At 48.8% G+C, this 19,522-nt stretch overlaps 1 protein-coding gene across 3 annotated transcripts in view; it reads left to right on the top strand.

The window, feature by feature from the left end:
* tsnare1 (T-SNARE Domain Containing 1) overlaps positions 1–19,522 on the top strand; it is a 238,464-nt gene that overhangs the window by 93,332 nt on the left and 125,610 nt on the right. For 2 of the 3 annotated variants that reach the window (XM_038288408.1, XM_038288406.1), the window contains exons 5-7: positions 17,088–17,178; positions 17,268–17,342; positions 17,509–17,565. In XM_038288408.1, coding sequence (XP_038144336.1) covers positions 17,088–17,178; positions 17,268–17,342; positions 17,509–17,565 — 223 coding nt within the window. The remainder of the gene's footprint in view (positions 1–17,087; positions 17,179–17,267; positions 17,343–17,508; positions 17,566–19,522) is intronic. The other variant, XM_038288409.1, reaches the window with a different exon arrangement.

Raw genomic sequence — 19,522 nt, 5'->3', positions numbered from 1 at the left:
CCAGCCTAGAAACATAGTCTCTCCGGCGTGTCCTGGGTCATCCCAGGGGCCTCCCCCCGGTGGGACGTGCCCGGAACACCTCACCAGGGAGGCATCCAGGAGGCATCCTAAACAGATGCCCAAGCCACCTCAACTGGCTCCTCTCGACGTGGAGGAGCAGCGGCTCTACTCCGAGTCCCTCCCGGATGACCGAGCTTCTCACCCTATCTCTAAGGGAGAGCCCAGCCACCCTACGGAGGAAACCCATTTCGGCCGCTTGTATCCGCGATCTCGTTCTTTCGGTCATGACCCAGAGTTCATGACCATAGATGAGGGTAGGAACGTAGATCGACCGGTAAATCAAGAGCTTCGCTTTTTGACTCAGCTCTCTCTTCACCACGACGGACCGGTACACCGCCCGCTTCACGGCAGACGCTGCACCAATCCGCCTGTCGACCTCCCGCTCCCTTCTTCCCTCATTCGTGAACAAGATCCCAAGATACTTAAACTCCTCCACTTGGGGCAGGACACCCCCCCTGACCTGGAGAAGGCACTCTACCCTTTTCCGGCTCAAGACCATGGCCTCGGATTTGGAGGCACTGATCCCCATCCCGGCCGCTTCACACTCGGCTGCGAACCGATCCAGCGAGAGCTGCAGATCACGACCTGATGAAGCCAATAGGACCACATCATCTGCGAAAAGCAGAGACGCAAATCCTAAGGCCACCAAAACGGATCCCCTCAACACCTTGGCTGCGCCTAGAAATTCTGTCCATGAAGGTAATGAACAGATACGGTGACAAAGGCCTGGCGGAGTCCAACTCTCACCGGAAACGAGCCCGACTTACTGCCGGCAATGCGGACCAGACTCTGACACCGGTCATACAGGGACCTGACAGCCCGTATCAAAGGGCCCGGCACCTCGTACTCCCGGAGAACCCCCCAGAGGGCCCCCCGAGGGACACGGTCGAACGCCTTCTCCAAGTCCACAAAGCACATGTAGACTGGTTGGGCGAACTCCCATGCACCCTCCAGGACCCTGCTGAGGGTGTAGAGCTGGTCCAGCGTTCCACGACCAGGACGGAAACCACACTGCTCTTCCTGAATCCGAGGTTTGACTATCCGACGGACCCTCCTGTCCAGCACCCCCGAATAGACCTTGCCGGGAAAGCTTAAGAGTGTAACTCCCCTGTAATTGGAGCACACCCTCCGGTCCCCCTTTTTGAAAAGGGGGACCACCACCCCAGTCTGCCAATCCAGGGGGACTGCCCCCGATGTCCATGCAATGTTGAAGAGTCGCGTCAGCCAACACAACCCTACAACATCCAGGACCTTGAGGAACTCCGGGCGGATCTCATCCACCCCTGGGGCCCTGCCACCGAGGAGCTTTTTAACCACCTCGGCGACCTCGCCCACAGAGATCGGAGAGCCCAGTCCAGAGTCCCCAGGCCCAGCTTCCTCAATAAGACATGTTGGTGGGATTGAGGAGGTCTTCTAAGTATTCCGCCCACCGACTCACAACGTCCCGAGTCGAGGTCAGCAGCACACCATCCCCACTATAAACAGTGTTGGTGCTGCACCGCTTCCCCCTCCTGAGATGCCGGATGGCAGACCAGAATCGCTTCGGAGCTGTGCGGAAGTCTTTCTCCATGGCCTCTCCAAACTCCTCCCACACCCGAGTTTTGACTCAGCAACCATCCGAGCCGCATGCCGCTTCGCCCGCCGGTACCCATCAGCTGATTCCGGAGTCCTACAGGCCAAAAAGGCCCGATAGGCCTCCTTCTTCAACCTGACAGCATCCCTTACCGGAGGGGTCCACCAACGGGTTCGAGGGTTGCCGCTGCGACAGGCACCGACAACCTTGCGGCTGCAGCTCAGATAAGCCGCCTCGACAATGGAGGAACGGAACATGGTCCACTCGGACTCAATGTCCCCCACCTCCCCCGGGATGTGTTTGAAGTTCTGCCGGAGATGGGAGTTAAAGCTCCGCCTAACAGGGGACTCCGCCAGATCTTCCCAGCAGACAGACCCTCACAACACGTTTGGGCCTGCCAGGTCTGACCGGCATCCTCCCCCACCACCGGAGCCAACTCACCACCAGGTAGTGGTCAGTGGAAAGCTCAGCACATCTCTTCACCCGAGTGTCCAAGACACTCGGCGGCAAGTCCGATGAAACGATGACAAAGTCGATCATCGCAATGCGGGCTAGGGTGTCCTGGTGCCATGTGCACATATGGACACCCTTATGCTTGAACATGGTGTTCGTTATGGACAATCCATGACGAGCACAGAAGTCCAACAACAGAACAACACTCAAGTTCAGATCAGGGCGGCCATTCCTCCCAACCACGCCAGGTCTCACTGTCATTGCCCACGTGAGCGTTGAAGTCTCCCAGCAGAACAAGGGAGTCCCCAGGAGGGGCACCCTCCAGTACCCCCTCTAAGGACTCCAAGAAGGGTGGGTAATCTGAACTGTTGTTCGGCCCGTAAGCACAGACAACAGTCAGAACCCGTCCCCCCTCCCGTAGGCTGAGGGAGGCTACCCTCTCGTTCACCGGGGTAAACCCCAACGTACAGGCGCCGAGATGGGGGGCAACAAGTATGCCCACTCTGCCCGGCGCCTCCCACTGTGGGCAACTCCAGAGTGGAAGTATTTCCAGCCCCTCTCAAGGAGACTGGTTCCAGAACCAGAACCATGCGTTGAGTTGAGACGAACTATTTCTAGCCGGAACCTCTCAGCCTCACACACTAGCTCCAGCTCTTTCCCCACCAGCGAGGTGACATTCCACGTCCCGAGAGCCAGCTTCTGCAGCCGAGGATCGGACCGTCAGGGTCCCCTTCCCCGGCCGCCACCCAACACACATTGCACCCGACCCCTATGGCCCCTCTCACGGGTGGTGGGCCCATGTAAGGGGGGGACCCATGTTTCCTCTTCGGGCTGAGCCCGGCCGGGCCCCATGGGTAAAAGCCCGGCCACCAGGCGCTCGCCATCGTGCCCCCCCTCCAGGCCTTGCTCCAGAGTGGGGCCCCGGTGACCCGCATCCGTGCGAGGGAACGCTGAATCCAAATATTGTACTCATCATAAGGGTCTTTGGGCTGCGCTTTGTCTGGTTCCTAACCTATGACCTGTCAGCCTTGGGTGACCCTACCAGGGGCATAAAGCCCCAGACAGCATAGCTCCCAGGATCATTGGGACACTCAAACCTCTCCACCACGATAAGGTGGCAGCCCAAGGAGAGGTCCATTGAAATTCACCAGAGCTATAGTGAAACTCACAATGCCCACGTGCATGGCAGCTGGATGCTGGAATACATCGGGTAAAAGTGGAAAAAAGAGTTATTCCACCTTTCTGATTCCTGATCCTCCACGGACGGGTTGGTCGTTGGATCGCCAACTTGAAGAGGGAGGATTTGCCATCGAAATCAAATCATGACAGAAAGAATATTTTAGTACAAAGATTGAAGTTTAAAAAAGAATTATAGAGCACCAGCCAAGGATGATGATGGATGGATGGATGGATGGATGGATGGATGGATGGATGGATGGATGGATGGATGGGTGGATGATGGATGGATGGATGGATGGGTGGATGATGGATGGATAGATGGATGGATGGATGATGGATGGATGGAAGGATGATGGATGGATGGCTGGATGGATGGCTGGATGATGGATGGATGGAAGGATGATGGATGGATGGATGGCTGGATGGATGGCTGGATGGATGGATGGATGATGGATGGATGGATGGCTGGATGGATGGCTGGATGGATGGATGGATAGATGATGGATGGATGGATGGATGGATGGATGAATGGATGGATGGATGGATGGATGGATGATGGATGGATGGATGGATGATGGATGGATGGATGATGGATGGATGATGGATGGATGGATGGATGGATGGATGGATGAGGGATGGATGGATGGATGATGGATGGATGGATAATGGATGGATGATGGATGGATGGATGATGGATGGATGATGGATGGATGGATGGATGATGGATGGATGATGGATGGATGGATGATGGATGGATGATGGATGGATGGATGGATGATGGATGGATGATGGATGGATGGATGATGGATGGATGATGGATGGATGGATGGATGGATGAGGGATGGATGGATGGATGATGGATGGATGGATGGATAATGGATGGATGGATGATGGATGGATGGATGATGGATGGATGGATGGATGATGGATGGATGATGGATGGATGGATGATGGATGGATGATGGATGGATGGATGGATGGATGGATGAGGGATGGATGGATGGATGATGGATGGATAATGGATGGATGATGGATGGATGGATGATGGATGGATGGATGGATGGATGGATGGATGGATGGATGATGGATGGATCGATGGATGGATGGATGGATTATGGATGGATGGATGATGGATGGATGGATGGATGGATGGTATCAGTGGGAGAACCTGATGGAGGAGCTCAGCTCTAAGAACCAGTTTCTTTGCTGCTGATGATCTGATGAGTCATCCCTGTGTCGGTGGGAGTCACGCCCTCAGCAAACAGAATCCCACCCAGTGGGAAATCTGCTGCTCAGTCCATCCTGGGCCGCTGCTCCTTCACTGCTTCCATGATTCTCCACTAAGCTCTGACCATCTCTGAATGCTGGAGGTGAAACATGCAGCCGTCTGACCCCTCATCGATCCGCCCAGTCAATCAGAACATTTGGAAAAGCAAACGGTGACTGAAGTCAGAAAGAGAAAGAGCGCTCTGATGACACCTTGCCAACATTAAAGTAAAGTCAATTCATCACAGGAGCTCAATCAACATCCTGCCTGGAAACAAAATCAATAGCAGGTTTCAGATTTATTCTGCTCTCTGTTTATCTGATGGCAGCTGAACCATTAGAACAAGATTTAAGATCACGGAAAACAATGAAGAGATGATCATGTCAAAATAAGAAAATAAAAAGTAGATATTATTATTATTTCCATTATTGACCAATTAATGTTCATGATTACCTCCATGTCTGTTTGAAGGAATTGTTTTCACAGATGCTGTAAAACTTATCATCTACATGTAAAACCCCAGATTGTAACATTTGATAAAACAATCTCCTTTTTAGGCCAAGTTACTCTTTTTGATCACTCAGCAAAGGCAATGGCAGCCAACTTCCCTGCAACTCCCAGCAAAATCCACCCCAACTTTGATAGTAGACTTTAAGACATCCACCCCAACTTCCAGCAACTGCAGTGACCCCCTCTTGCATATTTTTTCTCTGACTCCACCCTTTCACTGAATTTGTCACAGTCTTGGTTTTGTTATGTTTATTTAGAGTATTCAGCTTTACTTTGCTTCTTGTCTTAGTTTTTAATTATTATTTTCTTGTTAGTTCCTGTCTTCCTGGTTTTCCATTTGTTGTCCTCTGTTGCCCTCTTGTGTCCTCTTTCCCTAGCTCTGTTTTCTGCACTGTCCTCACCTGTTTCCAATCCTCTCGTTAGCCCTCTCTTTGTCTCTGTCCCCTTTAAAAGCCCTCCCTCTTCAGTTCCTGTTTGCTGGATCCTCGTCTAACGTCTGTCTGTTTACCTCGTCTCTCCCTGGCTCCTAGAGTTTGGTTTTCCCTGATGTCTCCTTGGTTCTGGTTCGTTGTTATTTTTGTTGGATCTTTGATTCCTGCCTCCGTACCTGTAAACCTCATTAAACCCACCAAAATTCACCTCTGCCAACTTGCCTCTGCTTTTGGGTCCTCAACCCAACACCAAATCCTGACAGAATTACAGGGTATGACCAGGAAATGGCGCTTTTGTTTAGATCTAAATGTCCACAAATCATGACAGAAAGATTATTTTAGTACAAAGATTGATGTTTAAAAAGGAATTATAGGGGACCAGCCAAGGACCAGCCAAAGGCCAGCCAAGGACCAGCCAAGGATTAGCCAAAGATTAGTCAAGGACCAGCCAAGGATAAGCCAAGGATCAGCCAATGACCAGCCAAGGACTAGCCAAAGGCCAGCCAAGGACCAGCCAAGGACCAGCCAAGGACCAGCCAAGGATCAGCCAAGGATCAGCCAATGACCAGCCAAGGACCAGCCAAGGACTAGCCAAAGACTAGCCAAAGACCAGACAAGGACCAACCAAAGGCCAGCCAAGGACCAGCCAAGGACTAGACAAAGACCAGACAACAACTAACCAAAGGCCAGCCAAGCACTAGCCAAGGACCAGTCAAGGACCCACCAAAGGCCGGCCAAGGACCAGCCAAGGACTGGCCAAGGACAAGCCAAGAACCAATCAAAGGTCAGCCAAAGATTAGCCAAGGACCAGCCAAGGATTAGCCATGGACTAGCCAAGGACCAGCCAAGGACTAGCCAAGGACCAGCCGATGATCAGCCGATGATCAGCCATGGACCAACCAAGGACTAGCCAAGGAACGGCCTAGGACCCACCAAAGGCCTGTATGATGTACAGGCCTTTGATGTACAGCCATGTAGCCTACTGCTACATGGCTGTACATCATATTTTGGCATTTGACCAATTAGATGAGCCCCTGAATGATATATTATCAAATTTAAATTAAGTTGGGAAAAAACACTTAACAAGTCAAGAAAAATGGTAAAAAGCTAATTAAAATGTTAAAAAGTAAAGTTAAAGAAGGTTAAAAAGCTTAGTTAATAATTATATTTAGGTTTATAAACTAAAAAATGTCAGTGCCAGTATCAGCATTAATGCCTCTAAGGTTATGTTAGACCACTCTTCCTTTCACTCTCAGAGTGTTTTTATTAAATTTCTTATAGAGGCACTTTTATTATTTTTCTTAAAGGGGAACGCCGTTTTTTTTTATTGGTCGCTTGATTTTATGTTATTCCCTCATGTTCTACTCACCCATATGAGTTTAGTGTCATTTGGAGCCGTTCTGAAGATATTCCGTTAGGTTATATCCAAGTAACGTCTTCCTATGGGCAACGACTTGAAGGCACAAACTAAACTGGTCATCATTTATTCTTTATGGTACGCCATAAAGAAAAAACGAGTGTTCCCCTTTAATATAGTTTGGACGTTGGTGTTTCCTGTTATTACATTGATATTAATTTATACCATCAAAATATCCGTATTTTTTGAATGTTACAAAGGTAATAAGGTCTTCTCCTGGATTCCAATAACACTTTTGGCTGGAAATGTTGATTTTCAAAGTATTTGACTGAGTTCCCTATAAAGGGTTAAAGATTTCCCCTGGAAATGTTTAACTTTTAAATGAGTGCATCAGGTTTTTATATAACAGTTTCCGGCACACAGAGACTCCGTGGCTGCCATGCTCAGAGCGGCGGTGCTCCACTCCATGTGTCATGAGATGAAATACACACCTACGGTTACTCAGACATGGCCGACAAGCGCGAGAACCCCACGCTGCCGTGGGTTTGAGAGGCGAGGCGATGCCGGCTGTTGTGTAAGCATGGAGGAGGATGAGGTGGAGAACCACATTCTCACACTCTGTGGCTCCTCTGCCTAACTCCTGCTAATGCAGCATCATGAATGCCTGGATTCTTTGATTTTTGCATCATTAAGGTGATATTTTTCTCCTGCACATTAATTTCTAACTCAGCAGGCTAGTACATGTGCTGATCATTTGGAGATGATCATATCTCCTGTTTATGAACATCAGCTTCAGCAGAAGCCATGTTGATGCTTAATGTCAACATTTCCACATAATGGCTGGTCATAGAATTAGAACATCATGAAAAGGTTTATTTATTTCAGTAATTCCTTTTAGAATGTGAAACATATTCATTACAGACTGAGTTCTAGATTTCAAGTCATTCTTTTTAAAATTTTGATTATTTTATTTCCTTCATCTTATCAATACTCTGTAGATTTGTGATTAACGACAGATATATGATGGTCCTTAAACCTGGTACGTCAGCGCTGGCCCGTCCCAGTCAAACGCCAGCGAATGGCAGCCCAATTCCCTGCAACTCCCAGCAAAATCCCCAACAACTTCCAGCCGGGGAAAGTGGGGACATTTAGAATGGCTGCTACTGTAGCACTGACACTGTGTGCAGTTGCAAAGTTCTGTTGAAAAATAAAATGTGAACTTTACTGTCATCGCTGAACATCACTTTTCCATTGCCACAAAAATCATTTTAAACCAATGTGCTTTTAGCGGCAGTGGGAACAGCTCAATGACGTGTCTCTACTCGGGTCAAACCACTCAGCAAGTGACCCACATTATAATCTCCTCGGCTCTGATTGGCATGTTGTGGGATCACCAGAGTTGACCCACTAATTTACGTGATACCATTGAACACACAGCGCCAGTCGCTTCACAACTGACAAGCAGAACCAACTCTTTTTCCATTGGATAAACATGGAGCAGCTCTGGTGAGACGGATTCACACAGATAATAGAGCGAAACAATAAAACACGCTGACTACGGCCTGGCTTTCTTCCACGCTGCTCTTCATTGTTTACTCTCCTGATTTCTGCAGCACTGAAGACATCAATACTAACCATCGTGATGATGTCACCAGAAACACAGCTGCGGGGAGTCAGAGGCCAAGCAGCTGCCATCAAAGGGTTAGACCAGCTTTTTTTGTCAGTGGGAAGCGAGCCAGATGCCGATTGTTAGCGTGTTTGAAAAACACGCGTGAACCCGACATTTTCAGAGGGAACGAGGCTAATGAAAGTAAAATGTCTCTCATAGGACTGTTAATGGTGGTTTTTGAAGCACTGACTACAGCAGCAGTCCACCCTTTGTGTATCTGGCCCACATGGTGTTTTGCTTTCCAACCCTCTGCAGGGCATTTTCCCCTGTTGCCGAACACGTTTTCCACCATATCCTTTCCTTCTCGATCACCCTCCGATTAATGTGTTGGACACAGAGTTCTGAGAACAGCCAGTCTCCTCAGCCACACCCATTTGTGTCTTACCCTCCTTGGTTGGTCTTCCCCATGGTTGTGCAGTCTAGGGCTGATGTGAAGGCCAGATTAGTCGGCCGATTACATCATGACGTGCGCTGAGGCCTGTTTGGATTGGAAGATTCCTCGTTATGCGGCCTACCAAGGCATCCTTCTTTTTCCCGTTTTGAAGGACAGGTCCGCTGTATCCTCCGTAGCTTTGGGTATCCCATGAATCATTGCCAGTCCAAGCAAGCCGGCTGATCCGTGCTCAGAGGAAGAAGGGAAATGGCGCCGAACAGTGGTGAATATTGGAAGTGCAGTTTAATATAATCCAAGTCTGTGACTAGTTCTGACTGAAATGAATGAAAATAGTTGTTTTAACGGTTATAGAGTCAGATATGTGGCGGATAATGTTTGGTGGAAATGGGTTTGGCTGACATTTAAGCTCAGATTCTAATATCTCTGCAGCGTGTTGACTATAAATCTGATATCTGAGATGACTGTACTGCTACTGAAGCTCCTCAGAAATGTAATCAGCACCCAGAACAGCAGAGAGAAGTTCAGCATCCATTCTTTGCTGTTGATGTGTTAACTGTTACGGTTGCTAGGCAACAGAGCGTACGGGCGTTGACAGCCGGAGAAGGCTGGACCTGTTTGAATCCACAGCCAAACTCTTCCAGCCTCCACAGACGCAGCCTCTACACTGAGAGAACAAGGTCCTTGAGTTCCTTCAAAATGTTACCTTTTTACATTATTCTATATTTCTGAGACACTGAGTTTAGTTTTTTCCACTTATAATCATCAGAATGAAAAATATAAAATCACAAAATATATCAGCCTGTGTTTAATTAATGACTATTATATACAAGTTTCTCTTTTTGAATGGAATTACCAAGATAAATCTTCTATATTCATATAATAATGCGCTCCTATTGTTTTGTATGTCTAAGAGTTGATTTAATGAATTTAAAATGACTCCTAAAAGTAGCTTGGTAGTTATTTATAAAGCTGGAAGCAGACAGATGACATTCTTTAGTCAAATGGTCGGAATAATTGTGTAGCCTTTATTTACACTCTTGAAAATAATCAGGGGCAGATTTACCATTAGGTAAAACTAGCCAGTTGCCTAGGGCCCCAAGTTCCTGGTGGGCCCCATAAAACTATGTTTACATGTATGGTTAATACAACTGTTCCTCATTTGTCTACATTAATTATGTTTTTTTTTTTATCCTTTGGCTAAAATGCCATCAGAACGCTGATAATATTAAGTGTGTCTCAGCCCCCCCCTTCAGTGTCCACCATATTGGATCAGTCCATTTGCTGCACATGTTCAGAAAGGTCCAAACAGACAGCAGCAAACCATTTGAAAACAAACCATGCAAAGAGCAGTGTTGACAACTTAGCGCTTTTTTCTGCTACTGGAGACTTTGGAGACAACATCTAAAAGCAGCGAACTCTGCTCTCCAGAGCGAGTAGATTGGTAACCCCGCCTCCTGCTCTCCTCTATGTTGTCTGCTGTCATGATTCATGCAGCTATGATTTCATCCAAATGAAAAATGGAGAACAGATAAGCAGATCATGGCTTGTCTACAGTGAAAAGAAGGACTGGGTTATTTACTTTGGCCTTTTTGGAAACACAGGAAGGAGCAATCAGCTAAGTGAGCATAGTGCTTGGAAAAAATCTTTCATTCCTTTAGAGACAGCATGAAAAGTCAGCTGAGTACAAAACATAGAGAGGAAAACAAGAAGAAAAGGGACAAGAAGAGAGGGACACAACCTAGAACAGATAATGGATGTCTATTCTATTAACATTTCTCTATCTGTAGAATGGGGCTGCTCTATGTGTTATCTTCTCCATTCAGAGGGGCCCCTGCCTGTCTTTGCCTAGGGCCCCAAATTTCCTAAATCCGCCCCTGAAAATAACACCATTGCTGTCTCTATCGTTGCCCGCTGAGCTGAAGTGATCGCTGAGACTGAAGATAGTGGGAATGTCAGAGCGGTGGGTGGCGGCATGTAAGCTGAACAGTTCTAAAGTGGCCCCTTCACTATGGACTGGATGCTGTCCTATTGGGCAAAAGTTTCAGGTTTAGAACAATCCTACGGATGCAATCATCCTCAATGATGGCAAATCATCATTAAGAAATAATTTTCAAATAGAAAAACAGAAATTAAAAAACGTGCATTGTTGCTAAATAAGTTCTGCACTAGAAGGAGGCGATGGAAAAACTATTTTCACAAAGAGAAATCACAATATCAACAACCTGACATTATTAATGGTATCAAGATGACAGGGAATAGTAGGAGGATGATGAGTTATTGCATGAACACAATTATTGCATCTCTTATTTAATGGAAACTCCACAATTGTGAAATGGTGTTTTTTTTTTTTTTTTACCATTAGCTGAAGTTGAAAAAGCTGAGCCAAATGTTTAACCACTAACGATAAATCTGTCATTTTTATTAAAGTAATTAAAATATAGTTGTTTAGGTTTTTTAGGAACTGATACTCCTGTTATGACCTTAAAAACGCTGCAGGCCTGTTTTCATATTAGAAAGAAATGAATTGTTTAAATGTAAAGAAAGATACTAACATGAAGCTGCCAGGGCTGCGGCTAATATTGGGCTTCACTGCATCACTACTATCAACAGCAGCCACTACCGCGGGTCCAGTGAGTCATTTGGAAAATAGACAGAGATGTCAGGAATTGCAGAAGCAACAGCTTTATTGAAAACCCTCCAGAGATTGTGCAGCTAAAATTGATTTGGGATGACAGGATTCTCTTTCTGCTGGGATAATAACAGACATCTCCTCTGCTGCCTGATTCTACAGGAACCTGATTTCCAGTAGAACCCAAACTTCATACAGTGGCAGCCTTGGCTGGTCCTTGGCTGGTCCTTGGTTGGTCCTTGGCTGGTCCTTGGCTGGTGCTTGGTTGGTCCTTGGCTGGGTCTCGGCTGGTCCTTGGTTGGTCCTTGGCTGGTCCTTGGCTGGTCCTTGGCTGGTCCTTGGTTGGTCCTTGGCTGGTCCTTGGCTGGTCCTTGGTTGGTCCTTGGCTGGTCCTTGGTTTGTCCTTGGCTGGTCCTTGGTTGGTCCTTGGCTGGTTCTTGGTTGGTCCTTGGCTGGTCCTTGGCTGGTCCTTGGTTGGTCCTTGGCTGGTCCTTGGCTAGTCCTTGGTTGGTCCTTGGCTGGTCCTTGGCTGGTCCTTGGTTGGTCCTTGGCTGGTCCTTGGCTGGTCCTTGGTTGGTCCTTGGCTGGTCCTTGGTTTGTCCTTGGCTGGTCCTTGGCTGGTCCTTGGCTGGTCCTTGGTTGGTCCTTGGCTGGTCCTTGGCTGGTCCTTGGCTGGTCCTTGGTTGGTCCTTGGCTGGTCCTTGGTTGGTCCTTGGCTTGTCCTTGGCTGGTCCTTGGCTTGTCCTTGGCTGGTCCTTGGCTGGTCCTTGGTTTGTCCTTGGCTGGTCCTTGGCTGGTCCTTGGCTGGTCCTTGGTTGGTCCTTGGCTGGTCCTTGGCTTGTCCTTGGCTGGTCCTTGGCTGGTCCTTGGTTGATCCTTGGCTGGTCCTTGGTTGGTCCTTGGCTGGTCCTTGGCTAGTCCTTGGTTGGTCCTTGGCTGGTCCTTGGCTGGTCCTTGGTTGGTCCTTGGCTGGTCCTTGGTTGGTCCTTGGCTGGTGCTTGGTTGGTCCTTGGTTGGTCCTTGGCTGGTCCTTGGTTGGTCCTTGGCTGGTCCTTGGCTGGTCCTTGGTTGGTCCTTGGCTGGTCCTTGGTTGGTCCTTGGCTGGTCCTTGGTTGGTCCTTGGCTGGTCCTTGGTTGGTCCTTGGCTGGTTCTTGGTTGGTCCTTGGCTGGTCCTTGGTTGGTCCTTGGCTGGTCCTTGGTTGGTCCTTGGCTGGTCCTTGGCTGGTCCTTGGTTGGTCCTTGGCTGGTCCTTGGCTGGTCCTTGGCTGGTCCTTGGTTGGTCCTTGGCTGGTCCTTGGCTGGGTCTCGGCTGGTCCTTGGTTGGTCCTTGGCTGGTCCTTGGTTGGTCCTTGGCTGGTCCTTGGTTGGTCCTTGGCTTGTCCTTGGTTGGTCCTTGGCTGGTCCTTGGTTTGTCCTTGGCTGGTCCTTTGTTGGTCCTTGGCTGGTCCTTGGCTAGTCCTTGGTTGGTCCTTGGCTGGTCCTTGGCTGGTCCTTGGTTGGTCCTTGGCTGGTCCTTGGTTGGTCCTTGGCTGGTGCTTGGTTGGTCCTTGGTTGGTCCTTGGCTGGTCCTTGGTTGGTCCTTGGCTGGTCCTTGGTTGGTCCTTGGCTGGTCCTTGGCTGGTCCTTGGTTGGTCCTTGGCTGGTCCTTGGTTGGTCCTTGGCTGGTCCTTGGTTGGTCCTTGGCTGGTCCTTGGCTGGTCCTTGGCTGGTCCTTGGTTGGTCCTTGGCTGGTCCTTGGCTGGTCCTTGGTTGGTCCTTGGCTGGTCCTTGGTTGGTCCTTGGCTGGTCCTTGGTTGGTCCTTGGCTGGTCCTTGGCTGGTCCTTGGCTGGTCCTTGGCTTGTCCTTGGTTGGTCCTTGGCTGGTCCTTGGCTGGTCGTTGGCTGGTCCTTGGCTGGTCCTTGGTTGGTCCTTGGCTGGTCCTTGGTTGGTCCTTGGCTTGTCCTTGGCTGGTCCTTGGCTTGTCCTTGGCTGGTCCTTGGCTGGTCCTTGGCTTGTCCTTGGCTTGTCCTTGGCTGGTCCTTGGCTGGTCCTTGGCTGGTCCTTGGTTGGTCCTTGGCTGGTCCTTGGTTGGTCCTTGGCTTGTCCTTGGCTGGTCCTTGGCTTGTCCTTGGCTGGTCCTTGGCTTGTCCTTGGCTGGTCCTTGGCTTGTCCTTGGCTGGTCCTTGGCTTGTCCTTGGCTGGTCCTTGGCTGGTCCTTGGCTGGTCCCTGGCTGGTCCTTGGCTGGTCCTTGGCTTGTCCTTGGCTGGTCCTTGGCTGGTCCTTGGCTTGTCCTTGGCTGGTCCTTGGCTGGTCCTTGGCTGGTCCTTGGCTGGTCCTTGGTTGGTCCTTGGCTGGTCCTTGGCTTGTCCTTGGCTGGTCCTTGGCTGGTCCTTGGCTGGTCCTTGGCTGGTCCTTGGCTTGTCCTTGGCTGGTCCTTGGCTGGTCCTTGGCTGGTCCTTGGTTGGTCCTTGGCTGGTCCTTGGTTGGTCCTTGGCTGGTCCTTGGCTTGTCCTTGGCTGGTCCTTGGCTTGTCCTTGGCTGGTCCTTGGCTTGTCCTTGGCTTGTCCTTGGCTGGTCCTTGGCTTGTCCTTGGCTTGTCCTTGGCTTGTCCTTGGCTGGTCCTTGGCTGGTCCTTGGCTGGTCCTTGGCTTGTCCTTGGCTTGTCCTTGGCTGGTCCTTGGCTGGTCCTTGGCTTGTCCTTGGCTGGTCCTTGGCTGGTCCTTGGCTGGTCCTTGGTTGGTCCTTGGCTGGTCCTTGGCTGGTCCTTGGCTGGTCCTTGGATGGTCCTTGGCTGGTCCTTGGTTGGTCCTTGGCTGGTCCTTGGCTGGTCCTTGGTTGGTCCTTGGCTGGTCCTTGGTTGGTCCTTGGCTGGTCCTTGGCTGGTCCTTGGCTGGTCCTTGGCTGGTCCTTGGCTGGTCCTTGGCTGGTCCTTGGCTGGTCCTTGGTTGGTCCTTGGCTGGTCCTTGGTTGGTCCTTGGCTTGTCCTTGGCTGGTCCTTGGCTTGTCCTTGGCTGGTCCTTGGCTGGTCCTTGGCTGGTCCTTGGCTGGTCCTTGGTTGGTCCTTGGCTGGTCCTTGGCTTGTCCTTGGCTGGTCCTTGGCTGGTCCTTGGTTGGTCCTTGGCTGGTCCTTGGTTGGTCCTTGGGTTGTCCTTGGCTGGTCCTTGGCTGGTCCTTGGCTGGTCCTTGGTTGGTCCTTGGCTGGTCCTTGGTTGGTCCTTGGCTGGTCCTTGGCTTGTCCTTGGCTGGTCCTTGGCTGGTCCTTGGCTGGTCCTTGGCTTGTCCTTGGCTGGTCCTTGGTTGGTCCTTGGCTGGTCCTTGGCTGGTCCTTGGCTTGTCCTTGGCTTGTCCTTGGCTGGTCCTTGGCTTGTCCTTGGCTGGTCCTTGGCTGGTCCTTGGCTGGTCCTTGGCTTGTCCTGCGCTGGTCCTTGGCTGGTCCTTGGCTGGTCCTTGGCTGGTCCCCTATAATTCCTTTTTAAACATCAATCTTTGTGCTAAAATATTCTTTCTGTCATGATTTGTGGACATTAAGATCCAAAGAAAAGCGCTATCTCCTGGTCAGACCCTGTAATTCAGTGAAAGGACGGAGTCAGAGGAAAAAATATGCAAGCCCAGGAGAAGGCCAGTGGCTGGAAGTCGGAGGGTATTCAGCTGCCAATCAGCTGGATTTTGACTGGGAAGGGCCGTTTTTAATGGCTGACAAAGAAAAACAGTCAAACCATCCAACCAGCTGCTATGTCTGTTCAAAAGAAACCGTTTCATTTGGATGGAAAAGTTGGAGGACAAATGTACGGAGGGAAGAACACAATTAGCAGGACATTACTCAGCTTCTCAGAAGTGTGCAGCAGCTTAAGGGGGCGTGACTCTGGGTAACTGACGGTGAGGTAACTGTAATCTGACAACGAGCCTCATCAGAACAAATATTTGCTGAATGACTTTTTTTCTCCATAACTTGTCAGACTGAGAGTAATGCTGACAAGCTTCTTTCCCTCTAATCCACTGCGGTCTGCCCGCCCATCCCTCCTCTGCCATCAGTTTCACAGAGATCAATATTTGAGTAGATACGACGGAGACGCTTCTGTGCAGCAGCTCATCTCTGCAGACCTGAGCAATAAGCTGTGGAGTCAGAACATGGCAGCCAGGACTGATGTGTGCGTCGTGACCCCAGGATGACCTGACAGCACAGATATTTAATAACAGTCTCCACCTGGCTTTCAGCAGAGTTATTAAAATTGTCCTTTCTACTTTTCACCTCAGGGGGATTGTCACAATCAATGAAGGGGAGGAAACATGGCTGTCACTATGTTTGCCTCTATGTGGGTCAGATGACATCTAAACCTGCCTTTAAAGGGCTAAAATAATGAAATGAAGCTTTTCAGGACGGAAATGAATTAACATGAATGGTTAACTGATTATTCCAAAAACTTAAATTTATATTCCAAGTTTGAAGACATTTTTCTTCCCATCCTGAAAGCTTTGTCGATTCAAAATGCCTGGATTAGCGTGGCGTTCCAGGCTTTTCTAGAGTAGTGTAGCAAAAGCCTTGAAATGGCTTAGAAAACATTGAAACTGGAAAACCAGTTCCACCCCTTAATGGGAGTCATTGAGGTATGCATTTTTTCAATATAGGTCATATACATAGAGTATTCATAACGAGTCCAGAGTGTATGTCCAACAACAGCCTAACTTCTGCATAATGCACGGCAGCGTAATGCCCAGGAAATGATGCAAAGACATAATTTCCTGGGCATTACGCTGCAGCAGTTAAAGCTGCCCCCCTCAGGAGCATCACTGCTTCTGAAGGGGGCAGCGATGCGTCCGGAGATGATGGATGTGCTTTGAAAGATGTCTTTGATCGCAGTATTAACCTAGCCGCTGTTTACAGCCCACCAAAGAAAAGAATAAATAAAAAGACAAAGAAGAAAGGGTTTTGGTGGCAGCAGATTGAGCGTCATGTCTGCTAGGAAGTGTGTTGGTGGTGGGCGTGAACGCAGGAGGGATCCATCACTCACCTTCTGGCTCACCCTATGATGGGGATGAAGTCTGGAGGAGAACTGACGGTTTCCTCCTGTGACCCCCCTTTATACCAAAACGCTGCCAATACGCCATTAAACAGTAGCTGACACTTAACGTATGTGAACCATCAGATAACTGACCTGGAACTTATGGCCCACGTATGCTGGCATATGGCAGGACATTTGAAACAGGTTCCAAAGTTCTCGAGGTACTCACCGTATGTCGACGTGTTCCAGCGTACTTCAGCGCGCTTATAACTTATACTAAACGTAGTTAAGTCAGGCATACGCTGGTCTAAATGGTCAAGGTGTGACAGGGGCTCCAGACGTTGAACTGGGACTGACAAAGAGGTTCATGTTGAACAACTCAACTGTTTTATAGTTTTATAGAAAATCTCCAGTTGGACTGTGAATAAAACGAAACTGGTTTCTGAAGCTGATGTAGGAGTTTCTGAAAAAGATCCGACTAATTATCATCAATTAGAGTTAACCCTGTGTACCTAATAAAGTGGCCTCACAGATTTCTAACGTCTCTGTCCTTTACTTCCTGTCTGTCTGTCTGTCTGAGCAGACACTCCACTCAGCAGCAAACCAACAAAGTCATCACCAGCACCAGTCAGCTCATCAAGCAGCTCTCAGATATAATCAGCGGCTCTTCACGGGTATTTCCTGCTGCTCTTCATTTACAGCCATAAACAACAGATTACAAAGTACTGGTGCTAATCTGAGACAATCTGCTTTGGTTGCGCAGCAGGATCGTCTTCGCCTGACCAGACTGAAGACCGAACTCTCCGATTCTGTGCAGCGCTACACAGATCTCCAGAAGGTATCTGGAACTGAAGGCCATGCTGTGGCCAAATGTGATGATTTATAAACCAGACATCAGTTATTTTTCCTCATGCATGGAGGCGGTGATACAGCATAGAAACAAAAGATAAAAATGGAGAAGAATAGTTCTATTGATCCTGTCTGTTCATTTGGTTCTATTGCAGAAAATTGCGGAGCGCTCGAGGGCCTTACTCCCCCCCGCACAGAAAGACAAGAAGAAGGTGAGCTGATGCAGCGGCTGAACATCCTCCCCTTTCAGCATCTTTCATGTGAGAGCAGCTTGATGAGGAGACGAACCTTTGAAGTCCTGCTCATGTTTTCCTCATTTCTCCTGACTGAAAGGAAAACTGCAGTCAGCAGGAATAACCAACCAGTGGATCATTATTTATACCTAAAACTAAAACGTTCACAGTGATTTAATTAATTTAGTGTTAATTGGTAAAAAAATCAAAACAATTTTCATTGCGATCACTGACTCTGGGAGCGGCCATTTTTGCCCAAATATAGTAGCCCCTCCCTCCTGCCATCTTCCAGCAGTGACGTCACGGTGCGGTAAGCCTAGCGCCATTCTCCCCGCTTTCCAAGCTAAATCAATGGGAACTACTAGACACATCTGCAATCAACAACAATTATTGAAGATTTCCAGAGGACTTCACCATTGAAATTCACCAGAGCTATAGTGAAACTGACAATGCCCACGTGCATGGCAGCTGGATGCTGGAATACATCGGGTAAAAGTAAAAAAAAAGAGTTATTTCACCTTTCTGATTCCTGATCCTCCACGGACGGGTTGGTCGTTGGATCGCCAACTTGAAGAGGGGGGATTTGCCATCGAACTTCTGGCCAGAGAAAAAACCCGTAATATGTAGCCAACATTTGGAAGAAGAATGTTTTCAAGATGACTTGGATAATAGCGCGTTGTGACAAACACCAGATACAGCACTGGGACTTGATCAACAGCCGATACCGCACCGTGACGTCGCTAACCAGTAGGTGGCAGTAGTGTTCTTTGACAAACATGGATGCCTCCAGTAAAGCACATTCACATGGAAATTACTCTGAATTAAAAACACTGATCATTTATTGAACAGGATGGAATCATTTCAGATTTAAGGAACTTTGAATTCTGAATGTCAGCGGACTTTTCCTTTAAATCCTGCCCTGGTGGCAAAGAATCTGTTCTTTGTCCATCCTATAAAGGAAGTAAATGAAACTAAATCAACCCTCATTGTTTGATGTCAATCTAAAAAGGTTTTTCTGAGCTGATGGACTCCCGCTATCGTCACTTCCTGCCTCCATCTGTCTGAGCCGGCGTTTAGGCGTCTGTATTAGGTCAGGGTGAGCCATGCCATGCAAAGAACCTCATCTGTTCCTGAGACATCCTGTCCTGTTATTTCTCCTTAAGGGATGACAGTAGCCACTGGAAGCAGTCACTAAACCAGTCTGGAGTTGTTAGTTTCTCAACAGAGACCATTATTAAACAAAGTGAAGTGTCGATGGTGTTTTTTGCTACCATTACTTTCCTCCTTGGCATGAAGCTCAGCAGAGGATTGTCCTCCTGGTGGATGTTAGAGACTCTATCTCCAGATGCTCAGTGAGGCTAATGCTACGTTTAGAGCGCACGCAGCTCATTTTTTATGCTTGTACAAGTTTATTTGTGACACGCGGCTGAAGCATCTTTGCTGCAGTAGCTGTCGAAAAGTGGGTTTGATGCGTATTGGGCGGAGCTACCCTATCCTTTCTCTGCCTGGAACAATGGCGGATGAAGTCAAGAGAGTCGCTTGGCTTATTTAATGAATAATGCTACATTCAGACCAGAAGCGCTGGAAGCAGCAAAGAAGCTTCTGCTGCTTCGTCTATGATCCACATTAAGATCAGACGTCCAGTAAAGTGAGTCCAGATGCTTCTGCTGCTCCTGTGTTCAACGCCAGAGAGCAGCTTTGCTATATTAGCTGTGATCAGCGGGTAGAAAGTAGTTAGAATCTATGTTGAAGTGAGAAAGTCCTCCTGAAAACATGGTCTGTGCAGTCAGTTCATCCAGATTACCATCCTGCCTTCAAAGATTATTTCTCTGTGGGAGCCGCTCAGACCCCCACATACCGGCGCTGCGCTGTCACTGGGAATCCCCAGCAGCAGCTGCCTCAGGCCCGGGAGCCTCCTTTGAAGGCATTTTTCATT

The sequence above is a fragment of the Cyprinodon tularosa genome, unplaced genomic scaffold (assembly GCF_016077235.1).
Source record: "Cyprinodon tularosa strain WSP-4 unplaced genomic scaffold, ASM1607723v1 ctg254, whole genome shotgun sequence".
NCBI lineage: Eukaryota > Metazoa > Chordata > Actinopteri > Cyprinodontiformes > Cyprinodontidae > Cyprinodon > Cyprinodon tularosa.
Note: the sequence above shows the minus strand (reverse complement) of the source record. Positions and strands in the feature narration are given on the sequence as shown.